Below are 16505 nucleotides of genomic sequence, written 5' to 3'. Positions count from 1 at the left end.
GGGAAAGGTCTCCTCGGTGGTTCCCCACACACATGCGGCCTACATACACCCCACCCCGGGGCAGCCATCTTGGAGTCAAGCCTGAGGCACAAAGCTGGCAGAGAGAAAAGACAGAAAAGACCCTGAACACCCATGGTCCATGGAACCACCAGTCAACGAGCTGTGATCACATGAACAAACAGATTTTCCTCACCATGGGGTAAGCCTGTCCAGGTGGGGTGCTCCCAGAACCCCAGTTTCAGAAAACAGACAGAAGGACTAAGCTGTGGCCTGATCCCTTCCTCTCCAAACACACACATACACACACACACACACACACACACACACACACATACACACACACACACTCTATGTGCCAACTGACAGGTGTCTCTGCAGGAAGAATCAACACTTCCTGCCTCTGAGACACCCAGGAAGAAATGCATCTACAACGCAGTGGTCCCAGAAAAACAGCATACATAATACTCCCAGCTTTCCCTGAGACTTCTCCAGGAGGATGTCTCCAAGCCCAGGAATGGCAAAGAGCCCTATCCTGCCTGCCTTTCTATCTGGACAACCAGAGAAGATTCACCAAGGCCATTTACAACTATGACAGTCCTGGAGATGAGATGCCAAGAATGAGGCACAAGTCCACCAGTCTCATAGTCCCTGGGGTCATCCAGCCTCTCTCTTCTGAATCAAAGATGTCCCTGGGGGTAAAGTCATCACCTCTCCACACTCTGGACCACAGAATGGTTGCCTAGCAACAGCGTTCCTGTGACGAGGTTGCGACAGCCAGCACATGTGATTCACATCACCACCCAAGCGTCAGAGCTTGGAGACACTAATGGCAGGATGCTGACACATCCCTGGATAACGATAAAGCATTCCTCAATGAGGTATAAGCTCCATAAATCTCAGCTTCTTTATGGGCCTCTGGCCCTCAGGTGTGGTCACCACCACTATTGTCATCAGTAATGGCTTCCCAAGCTCACCATTTATGCTCTGCTCTGCGATCAGTGGCGTCTTCCTTATGAAGGATCCAGGGTAGGTTAGGAAGCTCCATGTGCTGTGGGATCCTGTCTGGTCAATCTACTGAGCTTTGCAAATACAAATCATATTGAACTCCCACAATGCCGAGCTTCTGAGATGAGAAGTAGCTAAGGGACCCTTGGAGACAAAGATACTGAGATGGATCCAGTATGGGAGCTCTAAGGTCTGGCAAAAGGCCTTCCCCCTTCTAGCATGGAAAAACCAGGATAGCAGGTGACCATTCGAAGTCACACAGCTGTGGTTCCATGGAATGAAGGGAGTGGGGCCAAGTATAAAACCTGTGCTCTCTCACTAGACCACAAAAGGAAGTGGGGGCCATCCTGATATCACAATTTCCTACCTCAGGAGAAAAGGGGGTCTGGAGATGCCAAAGGCTGGGTTTGGGGGAGGGAGGGTCCCACTTGGCCCTGGCAAGTTTCATCCACCATCAGTGGTACTGCTCAGGCCACAGTGCCTGATGAGTCTTGCAGGTATGGCAAGGACCCTGTATACTTGAGGGTATCTGCCGCCTTTTCTGCCACTAGGGGTCAGCGCAGACTAACACATTAACCTGCCCAGGCCCTCAAAAGCTGAAATTCAGCCTGACATCCTTGTGGAGGTCCTTGTTCTGTCCTTCCTCCTCCTCCATTCTGTATGATGAGCTCAGCGGATGGCTCAGTATTTCTCAAAATGTAGCACACACATGCTTTATGTGCATATCACATGGATCTCACCACGTGTTCACTTCACTGATGGCCACAAGTCCAGGGATCAATGTTTCTCAAAGGTGAGTGTCTAACACTGATCTCCTTCATGATGAAAACATTCCTCTATGAGTCCCAGGAATATGTCCACAGGGCCCCATGGCTGCATCTACACTGCTGACATCACAACCCACCTCTTATGCCTCACAAACAGCTTTGAATTGTGCAACATCACTGTAAGAGCCGTTTTTAATCATTGGAAAGAAAAGAGATTTTTATCTAAGCGAAAATGCAAACTTTAAAAGTGTTGGTAGGAGAAACAGAGTCCCAAGAATCTCTTCAAACAGCTCGATTTGAAAAACAGGTCGAGCTGTCCCGCAGGACAGGAACTGGTCTGTATGGCATAGAGGAAAGCTTCAATCACAGCCGGGGAACTGCCTCAAGATGTGACAGACTGCTCCACAGGATACAAAGCCCAGGGCAGCAGAGCCAAGAGCTATGGCAAGGCTAATCCCCAGAGCACAAAGCATCCCAGCCCACCAGGGGGGAGAAGGACCAGTCCCTGGGGAGGTTAGGGGACAGATGGTACTGTCCCTTCAGCCCTGAGCATTCTATTGGGGTTTCTGCCTCCATGTGAGACAGGAACTTTTCTAGGGAGGGGATTCAACATCCAAATTTTGTTCCTGGGTAAATTCCATGAACAACACCCATCATTCTAATACCATAGTCCTGCCTAAGAAAAACCAAAACTATGGCTAGGTGACTGTGGCTCATACCTGCAATCCTAGCTTCTCAGGAGGCTGAGATCTGAGGATCACGGTTCAAAGCCAACCCAGATAGGAAAGTCTCTGAGACTCTTATCTCTGATTAACCACCCAAAAAATCAGAAGTGGTGCTGTGTCTCAAAGTGGTTAGAGCACTAGTCATGAGTAAAAAAGCTCAGGGACAGTGCCCAGGCCAAGTTCAAGCCTACGACAGACACACCAAAACAAAAACAAAAAACCCTAGGAACAAAGTCATAAGCTGAGCCAGTCAGGCCTATACCATCTCCCTTCCACTCACCTGACCCTCCTATCCCTTACCCCACCTGTGAGAGCAATAGGACAAGGGCAAAAGGAAGAGCATCCATGAGCCCCCAGCTGGGAGGAGAGAAATGAGCTGGTCATAGCCACCAAGGCTCTGAAGGCTCCATTGGTATGCCCGACTGTGACAATTCCTCCCCACAGTCTGACCATGGAGACAAGCATGAGGGCTGAATGGAGGAGCAGGTCTGTCTGTCTTAGGCCAAACTTTCAAAGATTTAAAGGTGAGAAGAACCCTCTGGCAGCTGGGCTCAAACACAAGTCATAGTAAAGTCTTGAAGCATCACTCTCTTAGAAACCCCTCTGGGAATATGCCAGGTGCCCTGGAATCAAGGCCACTCCTAGCAGAGGCAGAACATTGGACACGGGGCTGCAGGAGACTTGCATCAAGTGGGTACGCCATCTCATTTATTGGACAGCATGGGCCTAAGATGGTCTAGGTTATAAAAAATATCTGAAACTTGAAGCTGGGCACTGAGGGCTCACGCCTGTAGTCCTAGCTACTTAGGAGGCTGAGACCTGAGGATTATGGTTCAAAGCCAGTCTGGGCAGGAAAGTCCGTGAGACTCTTATCTCCAATAAACCACCAGAAAACAGGAAGTGGCGCTGTGCATCAAGTGGTAGAGTGCTCACCTTGAGCCAAAGAGCTCAGGGACAGCGCCCAAGCCCCACAACAAGAACAACAACAACAACAAAAATCTGAAACTTGAAATTGCCACTGTTAATGCTAAAATACAATAAAAAAAAAACCTGGGAAACTCAAAGTGACTAATGCTTCATTAAATATCTGAAAAGTAGAGCATTACCCAGGCTCTGGTAACTCACACCTGTAATTCTAGCTACTCAGGATGCTGAGATCTGAGGATTGAGGCTTGAAGCCAGCCTTGGCAGGAAAGTCTATGACACTCTTATCTCCAATTGACCACCAAAAAGTCAGAAGTGATAAGAGTGCCAGCTTTGAGCAAAAAAAAGCTAAGGGACAGCACCCAGACCCCAAGATCAAGCCTCAGTGTGGCGCATGAGCACACATGCACGCATACTCATACATACACACATGTACACTACAGCATTAACTAGTCAACTCTGATCATTCTGCATAAAGCACATTTACTACAGGCCTGTAAGTGGCCCTGCTGATCTGCCAGTCCCCAGTCTATTTTCCTACTATCCAGCCTCACATTTACCCGTCTCTCAACTGGACTATCCGACCTGGCTCCCCCTTCCTCCTCAGCTTATTTTCTCCCTCATCTCTCTTGCAGCTTGATTCCCCAATTTATCCTCCTTCTCCTTAGCTGTCACCACCCATCAGGATTAAAATTAATATGTCAGGAATCTCCCACCAGCCTGGACACGCAGCCCGGCTCTGCCCTTCCTTATGAGGAATCTTGGCAGCTGGCTTCGGCCAGGGCCAGCAGAGCCATGCCTTGCTCTTGGTGATCCAGCCAGACAGTGAAGGATGGCCCCCAGCCTACCCAGGCCCAGGATCCCAGCACGAATGGGGTTGTCACCAAGTCAGATGCTAGGAAGGAGTATTAGGCAGCTGTGAAAAGCATGAATTTTAGAGTCCAGGAGACTGGAATTCAACTCTGCCTTCAGGACAATTTGGAGCAAAGTATCTAATCTTTGTGAGTCTTCATTTTCTCACATGTAAACCTATCTATTAAAATTGAGCCTGAATTATTATTATATCAAAATTATTATACCCATAAGAATAGTGTTCTCTATTAGGGCACTAAGGGCAGTCGGAGGTTTAAGAGGGAGTATAACACAGCCTATGAAACCCTGTTACTGTGTTGAATGCAATGGGCACTTCCAGGCATTATTTCAAAAGCAACTTGATGCTTTGGTATTTCATGCCTGTAGTCCTAGCCAGTCTAGGCAGACAAATGTAAGGGACTCTTATCTCTAGTTGACAAATCTGAGACTCTTATCTCTAGTTAGTCAGCCAAAAAAAAACACAGAAGTGGATATGTGGCTCAAGGGATATAACACCAGCCTTGAATAAAAAAAAAATGAGAGTATGAGGCCTTGAGTTCAAAACCCAGTACACACACACACACACACACACACACACACACACACACACACACACACCCTCTCTTGGTGGTAGAGGTCCACTTCCTCATCCATAAGTTATTAACAACTCTATATAACAAGAGCTCTGAAGCTTGAAGACTCTCAAGACCTTCCCCAGCACCATATAGAGCTGGGATTTAAAATCCTACACATACTGTATCCAAAGGGGAATCTTCAAGCCAGCAGAACTTTGAGTAAACAACCAGAGAGCCTGGATTTAAAAGAGACACTACCTCCAAAGTCTAAGGACTTCAATGGTCCTGTGGCCTCTCTCAGCCAGCCTGTCTCTATGTGTGTTAGTGGACACACAAGAAAGAACCATGCAGCCCACTACAAAGGGTTAATTACAGCCAAGCTGAAACACATGCTGGACAGAAGTCTTATGTGGACCAACAAGCACTAAGCCAGTGGTGCTCTATCCTTGTGCGCCCTACATCAGTTCCATGGCTGTCCAGGTCCACTTGAATACTTCCAGGGTCAGAGATCTCACTACTTCCTTTAGCAGCTCATTCTGATTAAAGGCTTTCCTTTGCAATGCCCAGACGGATTTGTCCTTGCCACCACCCCACTGGGTCAGCCAGAAGCAATCATCACAGCACCCCCACAACAGCTGCTAAAGCCCCTTCAGCCTGTGCCCTTGCTCCTGTCATCCTGCACTGAGCTCCCGGCCCCCCAAACACAGACAGGTAAAAGCTATACAATTGTTTTTTGTTTTGTTTTGTTTCGCTTGGCAATACTCAGGTTTGAACTCAGGGCCTCCTGTTTGCTAAACAAACACTCTGTCACAGGAGAACAATACCATGCTTGATTCACACTGGCTCTTCCCCACTACTAATTCTACCTGTCCCTGTTTATCAGACTTCTGGGCCAGGAAATGAGGCTGCGGGTCACGGAAGGATGTGGGGGAAGGCTGGACACAGTGTTGGCCACTCTGATCTTTCACATTGCCGACATCTCTGCCAGCTTGCAAACACCTGAGACCTCCCCTTCAACTGTCCTATCACCACATCGAGCTGGCCTTGGGCTCTGGGCCTGGAGTCTCAGGGAGTAGAAGACTTCCTGCCACAGCGATCCTCAGCTACCCGAGTATCATACCTTAAAAGACTCCAGGAATCCCCCGTGGCCCCCATTCTCAAACTTGTCCTCCTCTGGGCCCAGTCCCAGCATGGCCTGTGTGTGTGCATGGAGCTCATCGTGGAGGTTGTCCAGGAGCGCAGCTCTGGTCCGGTCCTAGAAGGGACGAAGGCACAGGTGCTGACAACAAGCCCCCTCCTTACAGTTCTCGACACCTGAGCCAGAGGCTACTGGTCTGCTACAGTGTGTACTTACAGCCAGTCTGGGCTTCACACATACCAGTACTTCCATTAACACAGATGTTCTTCTGTCCCTTCTTCCTCAGCCCCTCCCTCCTCCCCTATGGCTCTGCCCTGGTGTCATCCTCCCCCAGACCATCACCGACTTCCACATCTGGCTACACTTTGGCAGAGGCTCTTCTCCAATCATCAGGCATGTATGCATGCACACAGCCTCCAGGGGGCACCATTCCCACAGACAGGATGAGCAACCGGCCTTGGCAGGCACCCAGAACAGCAAGTCCTACTAGCTCAAGCCCAGGCCTAGGAGCGGCCCCCTCCCCCCAAATTCTACTTCCCTCTACTCCTACTTGCAGGAGTCCGTCAGGTCTCAGCCCGGGGCCCTAAGTTATTCCCTCCAGTGAGGTGTCTGCCTTCAAGATCTCTCCTGGTCTCCTATGAATCGTGTTGAACTGGCCGTCCTTCCTGTCCTCCCGCCGCCCCACACACACACACAACCTGTCCTGACCACTGGCCAGTGATCCCTTTATCAAGAAAGTCAAACATGTCGCTCTCCTGCCTAGCAACTTCACAAGGCCCCTCACCACTTTTTATCTTTTGTGGTTGCTGTTACTTGTTTGTTTGTGTTGGTCCTGGGGCTTTGTGCTCAGGGTCTGAATGCTGTCCATTAGTTCCCCCCCAACCCCCCATCCCCGCTCAAGACTGGCACTACTCCTCCACTCAAACCACACATCTAGTTTCAGTTTTTCCAGGTTAGATATAAGAGTCCGACCAGTATTCCTGCCCCAGGCTGGTTTCGAACCATGATCCTCAGATCTTCCTGAGTAGCTTAGGTTACAGGCATGAGCCACTGGTGGCCAGCCCCACAGCCCTTCTCATCTGCAATAGAGCCGCACCATTCTAGCTCTGAGAAGCCTCCGTCAGCACCCCAGACTGCCGGAGATCTCTCATCAAGTCACCCTTTGTGGTTCTGGCTGGCCACTACTCATGCTATCGTGTGCCTGCAATAACCCACCCTCTGTTTCCCCCTGCCCAAATCTCCATCAGACATCCAGATTCGGAAGGTCAAGAGCCACCTCTTCCAAGAAGCCTGAACATACCTCTAGTGTCTACCCCCTCACCCCATACCCCCAAAAAGCAGTCTCTATCCTCTGAGCAACCCTGACTCCATCATGACCCAGAGTTGGCACACCAGATCACAATGGCTCCTCCCACCATCCAGGGAGCCTAGAAGGACAGAAACAATGTCTCATTTACCTCTGTGTTTCCAGGTAATATAGTAGGTGCTCAATCCATCCACAATAGGTTCACTAGACTTGGAGTCTAGATTTCCCACAAATGACACAAAGCAGAAAGGTGGGAGGGTTTTTTTGGGGGGGGAGTTGCTCCCCAACTTAATAGGTCCCCAAAATGCAACCCACAGCCCCCCCGCCACACACACACTCAGGAAAGCTGATCAACAGCAGGCTGAGAGGAAGACTTCAGACCTACGCTCTTACCTCCAGCTTAGCAAACTTGTCCGACTTGCAGCAAGCATTCTCTGCATTGGTGAGTTTGGTAAGTAGAAACTCCCGGAACTCCGGGCCCTGGGACAGACAAGATGGCTCAGAATTGGCCCATCCCCAGCCACTGCTGAGAAAGTTTCAGCCACAGACAGTAACAGGCAGGCAGGACCAGCGGTCCGAGGACAGAACCTGATAGGCCGCTTTTGATATCGGATCATTTCTAGCCAAGGCAAGCCCCATCTATATGGAAAGCAGCTTCTCCAGCACTAAGGAGCCCACGCTCCACGTGGCACTGCCTTTAACTAGAGGCAATCCTTGCCCATGGCTGCTGGGATCTGAGTATGGTAAAACAAAACCCTTCCTCTAAAAGACTGGTAGCTCCAGCATCAAACACCCCAACAAATGGCCCTCTGTGAGGCCAGACAGACGGCCAGTAAAGAAATTACCCCCTTCTCCTCCCTAGACCTGCAGAGGGATCTCCCTGATGTCCCTGACCCAAATTCTGCCACATTTCATCCCACTTCGGTACACCTATGAGAAGAAAGGAGTTGCTGACCTTCTGGAAAACAGGGGGGCTGGGCAGCGGAGGGCCGAAAGCAGGTACATCTTCCCGAGCAGTGACAGAGACCTGGAAGCAGAAGTCACGTGTACGTGATGGGAGCTTCTCCAAAGCCACGCTTCTTACAACCCATCAATTCACCTTCTCCTCCCTCCAAGCCTCGGAGCACAGATCAATGTCCCCATGCCCACTGCCAACCTAGTCGCCCAGCTACTGTCCCACTAGTGGGGCTGCATGGTGTGGAGCGGTCTCATCCTCTCCTTTGCCTTCCTAGGGGGAAGAGAAGCAAGTTTGGCAAGATGACCGGAAGGGGTGGAAGAGCAGTGGGACCCTGATTATGACACAGTGCTGGTACTGCTGCGTTACCATTTTGATGTTAATCCTACAGAGATGGCCCAAAGAGAAATACCCATTTTACAGATGAGTAGACATGCCTGGGGACACAGAGTCACACAGAGAGCAAGACAGAAAACAGACCTCTCCAGCCCAGCTCTGGGCTTCTTACAAGCTGACCATACATCAGCCTCCCTTCTGAAAGGAAAGGCTGGCTGTATTTACTGAGAGCTTTGGCACTACCAGTGAACCAGCTCTGGTCCTATACATAGGCTTGGCCAATCTAGGTTAGACTTGAGCTAACACAGCTCCAGGGCCCTGGCATGGAATTGAGGGTGGAAGGCATCTTGGCCAGGTTGAGAGGTCTGACCTATAACTGAGGGCATCCAAGTACTCAATCTGGGGGTTACTTAGGCTCAGGGCAGGCCCCGGTCCTCACCTCCTGTCTATACAGAGGTGCCCTCATTTCAACTGCATAGTCCACTAGGCTGCAGAGCTCCCAGGAGGCTGCCCTGTCCCTTCCCTGGGCAGCCGCTGACGTGGGTGCCTGGCATGCTGCCAGTCTCCCTGGCCTGTGAAGTAGAGCAGACGCGAGAGCCTGCCAGACCGGGAGAGCAGGCAGCCTGGGGCCCAGCCAAGGCAAGGCCCTGCCAAGGGCAGAGAGAAGGAAGCAGGGGAGCTGGTCAATGCAGGCTTTCTTTCCCCATGCTCAGAGCTGTCTACACAGCCCAAATTGCCATGGCCAGGGTCAGGAGATGGTGCGCTCACTGCTTCGATCGTTGGCTGAGCTGTAGCTGCTCAGCACCATTCCCCATGCCCCCTCCCATCCCCCCACCACACGCTAGTAGCCCAAGTCAAGTAATGTCACGCATACATGCATGTGTGCACGCATGCACATACACACAGCCAGAACTTGGGGTGGGGAGAGGAAGGAAGAAGGCTACTGAGAGGGTGTTCCCAGTGCTGGCATCTGGGGCCTGGGACAAAAGACAGGGGGCAGGCCCAGCTGTGCCCCCCTCCCTATCCCTTTTCTCCTCCTGTGGTCTTGGCTGACAGGGTGAATGGTTTCAGATACCCCAAGTCTCCCCACAGGAACACAGGGCAGGGACAGGGTCCTTCCTCTGACCCCATCCCAATGAGGCAGCCTCATTGCTTCCTCCTCTCCAGACATCGGTTTGGGTTAGCTTCTGAAAGCAGAAGTTCCCTGGGCACCATTCCACCTTCCTGCTTCTAAATCCAGCGATCTCGGAAGGGACGATGGTGCCAGCAGAGGCTCTGAGAAGCATGGGGGGCACGGGATGCTGCGGGAAGGGACAGTGTGAGGGCCAGAAGCCTGTCCTAGTCCCCAAGCCCAGGTAGGCCTGAGCCTGTGAGGACCATGGACAGCTATGTTGAGGCGAGGGAGGCCTTCCCCAGAGATCTGCTTCATCAGAGGCTGACATCTCAGGGGGACCTCAGGAGTGGGGACAAGAGGTGTGCTAATAGTGGCTGAGCTCCAATGTCATACTGATCTGGGGAGAAGAAACTAAATTCCTACCTGAAAAAAATGTATCAGTGTTTATAGGGTCAGTTTCCCTCCTGTTCCAATGACTCCTGGGCAGGAATTCCAGCTCTCTGGTTCTGTGGCCTCAGCTCTAACTGACCCAAGTCATCAGACTCAGCCTTTTCCCTATACCATCAGGCTCATTCTAGAAGAATTTTAGAAGAGGACTTATAGCCAGACATCAGCAGCTCAGGCCTAGTATCCTAGCTACTCAGGAGGCTGAGTTCTGAAGATTGTGGTTTGAAGCTAACCCTGACAGGAAAGTCTGTGAGACTCTTATCTCCAACTAACCACCAAAAAGTCAGAAGTAGAGCGGTGGCTCAAGTGGTAGAGCACCAGCCTTGAGCAAAAAAGCTAAGGGACAGCGCCCAGGCCCTCAAGTTCAAGCCCCAGTATTGATAACAAAGGAAAAAGAAAATAAGAAAACAACACCTTTCTAAACACAAGGCCTGGCACCTTACCCCGGAAAAGGACAGAAGTCATAATCTGCTGTAGTTGTGTGGCTATGGTTTTTATTTATTTTTATTTTTTAGCTTTCTTGGTTGACCTGCGTCTAGAAAAAAAAGAACCTGAAATACAGAGCTCCCTCAAAACACTTCGGCAGCCACCACACACACACCCTGTCTCTGACTCCATCCTGTCGCACAGGGTGCCAGGGCTGGACAGAGCCCATAGGTCATGCAATACAACTTCCTCATTTCACACAGACAGACACAGAGGCCTAGAGAGGGAATGCACTGGCATAAGATCACACAGCACCCAGAAGCAGGGTCAGGACATGAGCCCCAGGCTGCCAAGCAGGGTATGGATCTGAGAACCATGCTTTCACCTAGTTTCACTTCGGGGGAAGTTTCTCTTTTGCTCTTCTACCTCTATGGGTAATTAAAAGAACCAGTTGGCTGGGCACGGTAATGCACACCTACAGTCCCAGCACTTGGGAGGATGAGGCAGAAGGCTCTTGAATTCAAGGCCTTCCGGGGTTACAGAGAGAGTGCATTAAGAAAAAAACATCTTAACAAAAGGAGAAAGAAAAAGAAAACAGAACCAGTTGGCTCTTTGAGCCACCCAGTGACTGAACTATGTGCATGGCTCCCCAGTGCCTCATCTTTCCTAGGTGAGCAAGGCCCAGCAGGCAACTCCCGGGTCTCCCTTCCTCGGTCCCCTCCCCAGCAGGTAGCCTGGTACACAATAGGTACTGAGTCAGGGAACTTGCTTCCACCAACATATTCACCAAGCAGCCGGTTAATTCATCCAAAGCTGGTGATCCCTGAAAGTGCTCAAGGCCAGAAGAACACAAATGTGTGTGTGGAATGGCATCAGCTGACCTCACAGGAGAGATTCCATTTGTGTTGTGGGTGTGTTTTGTGGTTTGTGGTTGTTGTTTTGTGGGGTTTTTTTTGCTTTATACTTTTTAATCTCGAATTTCACTTTAAAAGCAGGTATGAAGATGGGCCCCCATGGTTCATGTCCTATAATCCTAGCTACTCAGAAGACTAAGATCTGAGCCCAGACAGGAAAGCCTGTGAGACTCTTATCTCCCATTAACCTGAAAGAAAAAACAGGAGTGGAGATGTGGCTCAAGTGGTAGAGTATTAGCTTTGAGTGAAAAAGCTGAAAGACAGTGCCCAGGCCCTGAGTTCAAGCCCCAGTACTAGTACACACACACACACACACACACACACACACACACACACACAAAGTGATGTGAATTTTGCATGTAATACATATGGGTTTGTGCTGATGCCAGAGTAAAATAACTCCACCCATTATGAAGATGGCCATGAATTGCTGTAGTGTGGTAAGGACCCTAGAACCAGCACAGCCCAAGTCCGAATGGGGCATGCATTTCCAGGTTTCAGTGTCTCCCACGTCCTGCAGGTTGGTGGTTCTCCCTTCCTCCTTCTCCTCTACCTCCCTTTTCCTCTCCTGTTCATCTTCTCCACTTCTCTCCCTCCTACTCAACCATCATCTAGCACATGTGTATCACCAGCCTCCAAACACAGACCTCAGAGCATCTGGATCCTTGGGTTAGATGCACTGGAGCCTGAAGGCAGCAAGGTATATGAAGAGACCTTAGAAGGTGCCTTCCACCTAGAGCCCTGCTCCAGGTTCCAGAAATCTCGTAACCATAGCAACTCCCACATGAACAAGCACTAGTGTTCTGGCAAGTGGACCCACAACTTCCTCCAATAGGCTATGTCCTTACCTTGTAGGATGGGCTCTCAGTGCCTAGGCTCTCAGCCTGCACAACAATGTAGGCATGTAGGAAGTTGGAGGCAATCATATCAGGGACAAATGGCGTGTTTTCTTCTTGGAAGATGATGGCCACAATGTCATTCCCAATATGCCTCTTCCTCTGGAGCTAAACAAGAAGTGTCTCCTTGTTACAAAGCCACTTAGATACATCCTGAGAGCAGACAAGAGCTGGATGGGAAAGTCCTCATTGTATGATTACATAAGCCCTGAGCTCAGTAGCTCTCCAGGGAAGGGCTTCTTCCGGTCCTCAGAAGACATCAAGAGGAAGAAAAAGAAGCCGAGGAAGAGACTCAGGTTGTTAATTACCAGGGAGCATGTTACTGAGCTCAAGAGCATGCAGAGCCCCAACTCAAAACCCTAGGGAGAATCTTGCAAAGGTGAGGCCAGGTCTTGCCCTGGGAGAGCCTGTAACTGATCTGGGAGAAACTCAAATACAGGAGAAGCCACCTGAGAACACTACCGAGGCCGCCTGCCTGTGCTAAGTCAGCAGCTGCCCACAAGGTGCCTGGCAGCACCCAGGACGGAAGAGCATGAAGTGAGAGGGCCTGATAGCAACCTGAGAGGGTTTCCCAGAAGAGGAGGAAGTAGGGTGGGGTCTTAATGAAAATCTGGATGAGCCAGGGGAGGGGAGGGGCTTTTATGAAGCATCTACTGCCCACAGGCCCTATGCTCAATCCTTTTGCATTTACTGATCACTTGCTGTATACCGAGCACCAGGCTGGGCGCTTTCCTTCAAGTTGTCTTGCTGTATCTTAGGAAGAGAAAATGAGTCTCTATTCAGCCCCTGCCAAGAGTGCCAGGCTAAGGTACACAGCCCCAAGTAACCCACACTGAGCCTCAGTGAGAGAACGGAGACCAAAGGTGAGACCGCAAGAGAAAACTCAATCTGGCTACAAAAGGAATCCTGCATCCATTTGTTTTCTGGAACATTCTGTCGTTACTTGAACGCCAAACGCTAATTTCATTTGCCAATTTCCTTTTTCCTAAGGAGCCAGGCATGATGCTTACCATTTTACATCTCTGCTCCCTCCCCAGCTCCCTGCTCAGAAACAAACCGGTCTGAGTTTGGACAAAGGCCCATCTGCCCCTCTTGTTTTTCCAGAGATAGCCAAGGGGCAAAGAGTGGGGTAGGGTGACCTGTGGCTGGGTAGGCTTCCAGGGCTGGCGGCTCCTTTCAGAAGAGTCAGAGAATTCCCTGAGGATGTGTGGCTGTCACAATAGTATATGTGGGTGGGGAAGAGAGTTGTTATTGTTGTTTTGTTTTATAAGCCCTGTACGGGGGCTTGAACTCATGGCCTCAAGCTCTCCCTTAACTTTCTCACTCAAGGCTGGCATACTCTACCACCTAAACCACAGCTCCACAGCTTTTTGCAGTTAATTGAAGAGTCTCTTGGATTTGTCTTCCCCAGCTGGCTTCAAACCTCAGTCCTCAGATCTTAGCCTCCTGAGTAGCTAGGATTACAGGGATGAGCCACTAAGTGCCTAGAACAGCACTTATGGGAGGGAAGCAGGTGAATGCTGAGGATGCAGGTCTCATCCAGAGTCCCCATGCTCTGGCAGCTATGAGGCTGGGATTGCAGATGAGCAGGGATGTCGGGGAAGGGGTCCTCATTCAATCACAGCCTCATGTTGCCGGGACAAGAAGGAGGCCAGAAGCCTAGTGTCCTGGCCTGGGAACAGCTGGTATATAGGAAGCAGCCACATGTCTGGCAAGAACATGTGAACTCACAACAGTCCTGAGACAACTCCACTACACACCCCTCACCACCACTTGTACTGTATGCTCTGCTCCCGGACTCCACATTGCCTGGGAAACTTCAAAGAGGTCTTCCTTTCTCCTGATGCTGGGGCTGGACTCCAGAGCCTCGAGCAAGCCCTCTGCCACTGAGATCTATACCTGGCCTCCAGGGAGACTGTCAACAGCTCACCCCAGGCTGGCTGCCGTTTCCCATTGGTCAGATCCCAATGCCTCCCTCCACCGGGTACCTGTTGGGCATCTCCCTCAGTGAATGGCAGCTTTGTGGACACATGAAACATGATCTCCCGTTCCCGGAAGGTCGTGTACACTGACTCCACCCCTGTCTGTCCATGGGTCACATCCAGGCCTCCTCGGAACCTGCCAATAAAACCAGACAGGGGAGGAGAAAGTGAGATCAAGTGGCAACACAGTGCCACCTGCCCTGAGCACGTGTGGCAGGCAATGAGTGCAATGACAGCTGAGCGTGGAGGACAGAGGATCACAGGACGGCAGGGAGAAGTGTTCTTCTGATGCACAAAGTGCTGACCCTAACCAGAGACCTGTAATATCAAGATAAAGGCTTCAAGCCTTGGCTTGTCACAGTGCCAGACAAATGCCCAGCAGAGCTGTCAGGCAGCCCCCAAGGCTGGGCACAAGCCTTTGCTTCTTGAAACACCATATCCAAAATCCAAATCATCACTAGACCAGAGCCAGGGGCAAACACAGATGATAGCGAGCTGATATCCAGATGTTCAACTTCTCCCCAGCTAGTTCCTGATAGGAAGGCATAAGGGCACCCAGGAAGCTGCCCTCTCCAGCTAACACCTTACAGGCAGGAAAGAGAAGCAGGAAGAAGCTGTGGCCTTCCAGGAGCTGAGCTTCTGCCTTCATAGAAACATGGCTGCCAGCCTGGGACCACAGGCTGCGGCAAGGGGGAAGGGAAAGCTGCTGCAGGTTCCTCCGAGAAAATGAAATAAAAAGTGGGGCTGTGGTAGAGCATCAACCTTGGATGAAAAACTAAGAGACAGTGCCCAGGCCCTAAGTTCAAGCCCCAGCACTGGCACAAAAGGAAGGAGGGAAGGAGGGAGGGAAGGAAGGAAGGAAGGAAGGAAGGAAGGAAGGAAGGAAAGAAGGAAGGAAAGGAGGGAGGGAGGGAGGGAGGGAGGGAGGGAGGGCAAGCAGTAACTTTGCAGCAGCAATCCCATCCCACATCTAAAGGCCAAGCATCAATGCAATCAGACATCCTGCCATGCTGGATCCTCCCCACCTCTGCTGGCTCTTCAGGAATGCCAGACAGTGTGGATCCGAAGCTGAATAGCAGCCCTGCAATCCTGGTGTATGTCTAACCCTCACCTGCTCCCTTGAGGACAGAGATGTCCGACTCCCTTCCTGTCCCCACCCCCACCCCCACACCTCCTCCAGGACTGAAGGGCTGCATCCTCTTTGGCTGAGACTCACCCTTTAAAGTCCTGCAGTGTGATGGTGTCTCCCAGCAGGTCCAAGAACTCCTTGAAAGCTGGGCTCTCCTCATTGTTTCCAAACAGCTCCTCCTCCAGGGTCTAAAAGAGAAATAGGAGAAGTTAGAAAAGGCCTTTTGGGGATTGGCTAAGCAGGAGAACACCTGTCAAGCAAGTACAAGGCCCTGAGTTCAAATCCTAGTACTACTAAATAATAAACCTTCTTGGTGCAAGTGAAGAAATTGAATTTTCTAAATCTCTGGCCACTTGTTTTCTTCTTCCCTATCTCCCAATACATTTCCCCATATCTGTCCTCAATCAGAAGAAAGATTAATAAAGGATCACTCATCCATGCTGGAGCCTTGGACCTAGCTGATAAGACCTTTTTTTCCTTTTTCTTATTTAATAAAAAAGGAAAAAGAAAACAAGTGTGTAGTGGTAGGGTTTGAACTCAGGGCATTGTACTTCCTATGCAGGTGCTCTACCATTTGCTCCATGTCCCAGCCCTGTAGTTATTTTTCTAAATAGCTTCTTGAGTTTTTGCCTAGACCAGCTGGAACCATGATCATCCTATTAATGCTTCTGGCACAGCTGGGATTACAGGCCTACATCACCACACCTAGCTATTGGTTCAGATGGAGTCTAACTTTTGCCACAGCTGGATTCAACTGAAGATCCTCACAGTCTCTGACTCCCCAGGTGCTGGGGTTACAGGTATGAGCTATGGAGCCTGGTAATGAGACCTTTCTACTTGAGCAAAGATACACACACAAGTATTTGACTTAATACCAAAAACATGACGCATACATGAAAATTGATTGAATTGGGCTTCCAACAAAGAATTAGGATCAAGAACACACGAAGCAATCTCAAAGCTCTACAGTAAGCAAAAACACAAGGAGATTCCACTCAATACCCACTATAAGGA

General features: G+C 50.3%; 1 protein-coding gene across 1 annotated transcript in view; it reads right to left on the bottom strand.

The window, feature by feature from the left end:
- The window catches only part of Rap1gap2 (RAP1 GTPase activating protein 2), a 48117-nt gene that overhangs the window by 10400 nt on the left and 21212 nt on the right, over positions 1-16505 (bottom strand). The window contains exons 9-14 of the mRNA XM_013016318.1: positions 15579-15679; positions 14369-14498; positions 12333-12488; positions 8248-8319; positions 7686-7772; positions 5969-6103 (exon numbers count right to left, since the gene is read on the bottom strand). Of these exons, the coding sequence (XP_012871772.1) occupies positions 5969-6103; positions 7686-7772; positions 8248-8319; positions 12333-12488; positions 14369-14498; positions 15579-15679 (681 nt within the window). The remainder of the gene's footprint in view (positions 1-5968; positions 6104-7685; positions 7773-8247; positions 8320-12332; positions 12489-14368; positions 14499-15578; positions 15680-16505) is intronic.

This window comes from Dipodomys ordii, unplaced genomic scaffold (assembly GCF_000151885.1).
Source record: "Dipodomys ordii isolate 6190 unplaced genomic scaffold, Dord_2.0 Scaffold31, whole genome shotgun sequence".
NCBI lineage: Eukaryota > Metazoa > Chordata > Mammalia > Rodentia > Heteromyidae > Dipodomys > Dipodomys ordii.
This window is presented reverse-complemented; position numbering and strand designations above follow the sequence as displayed.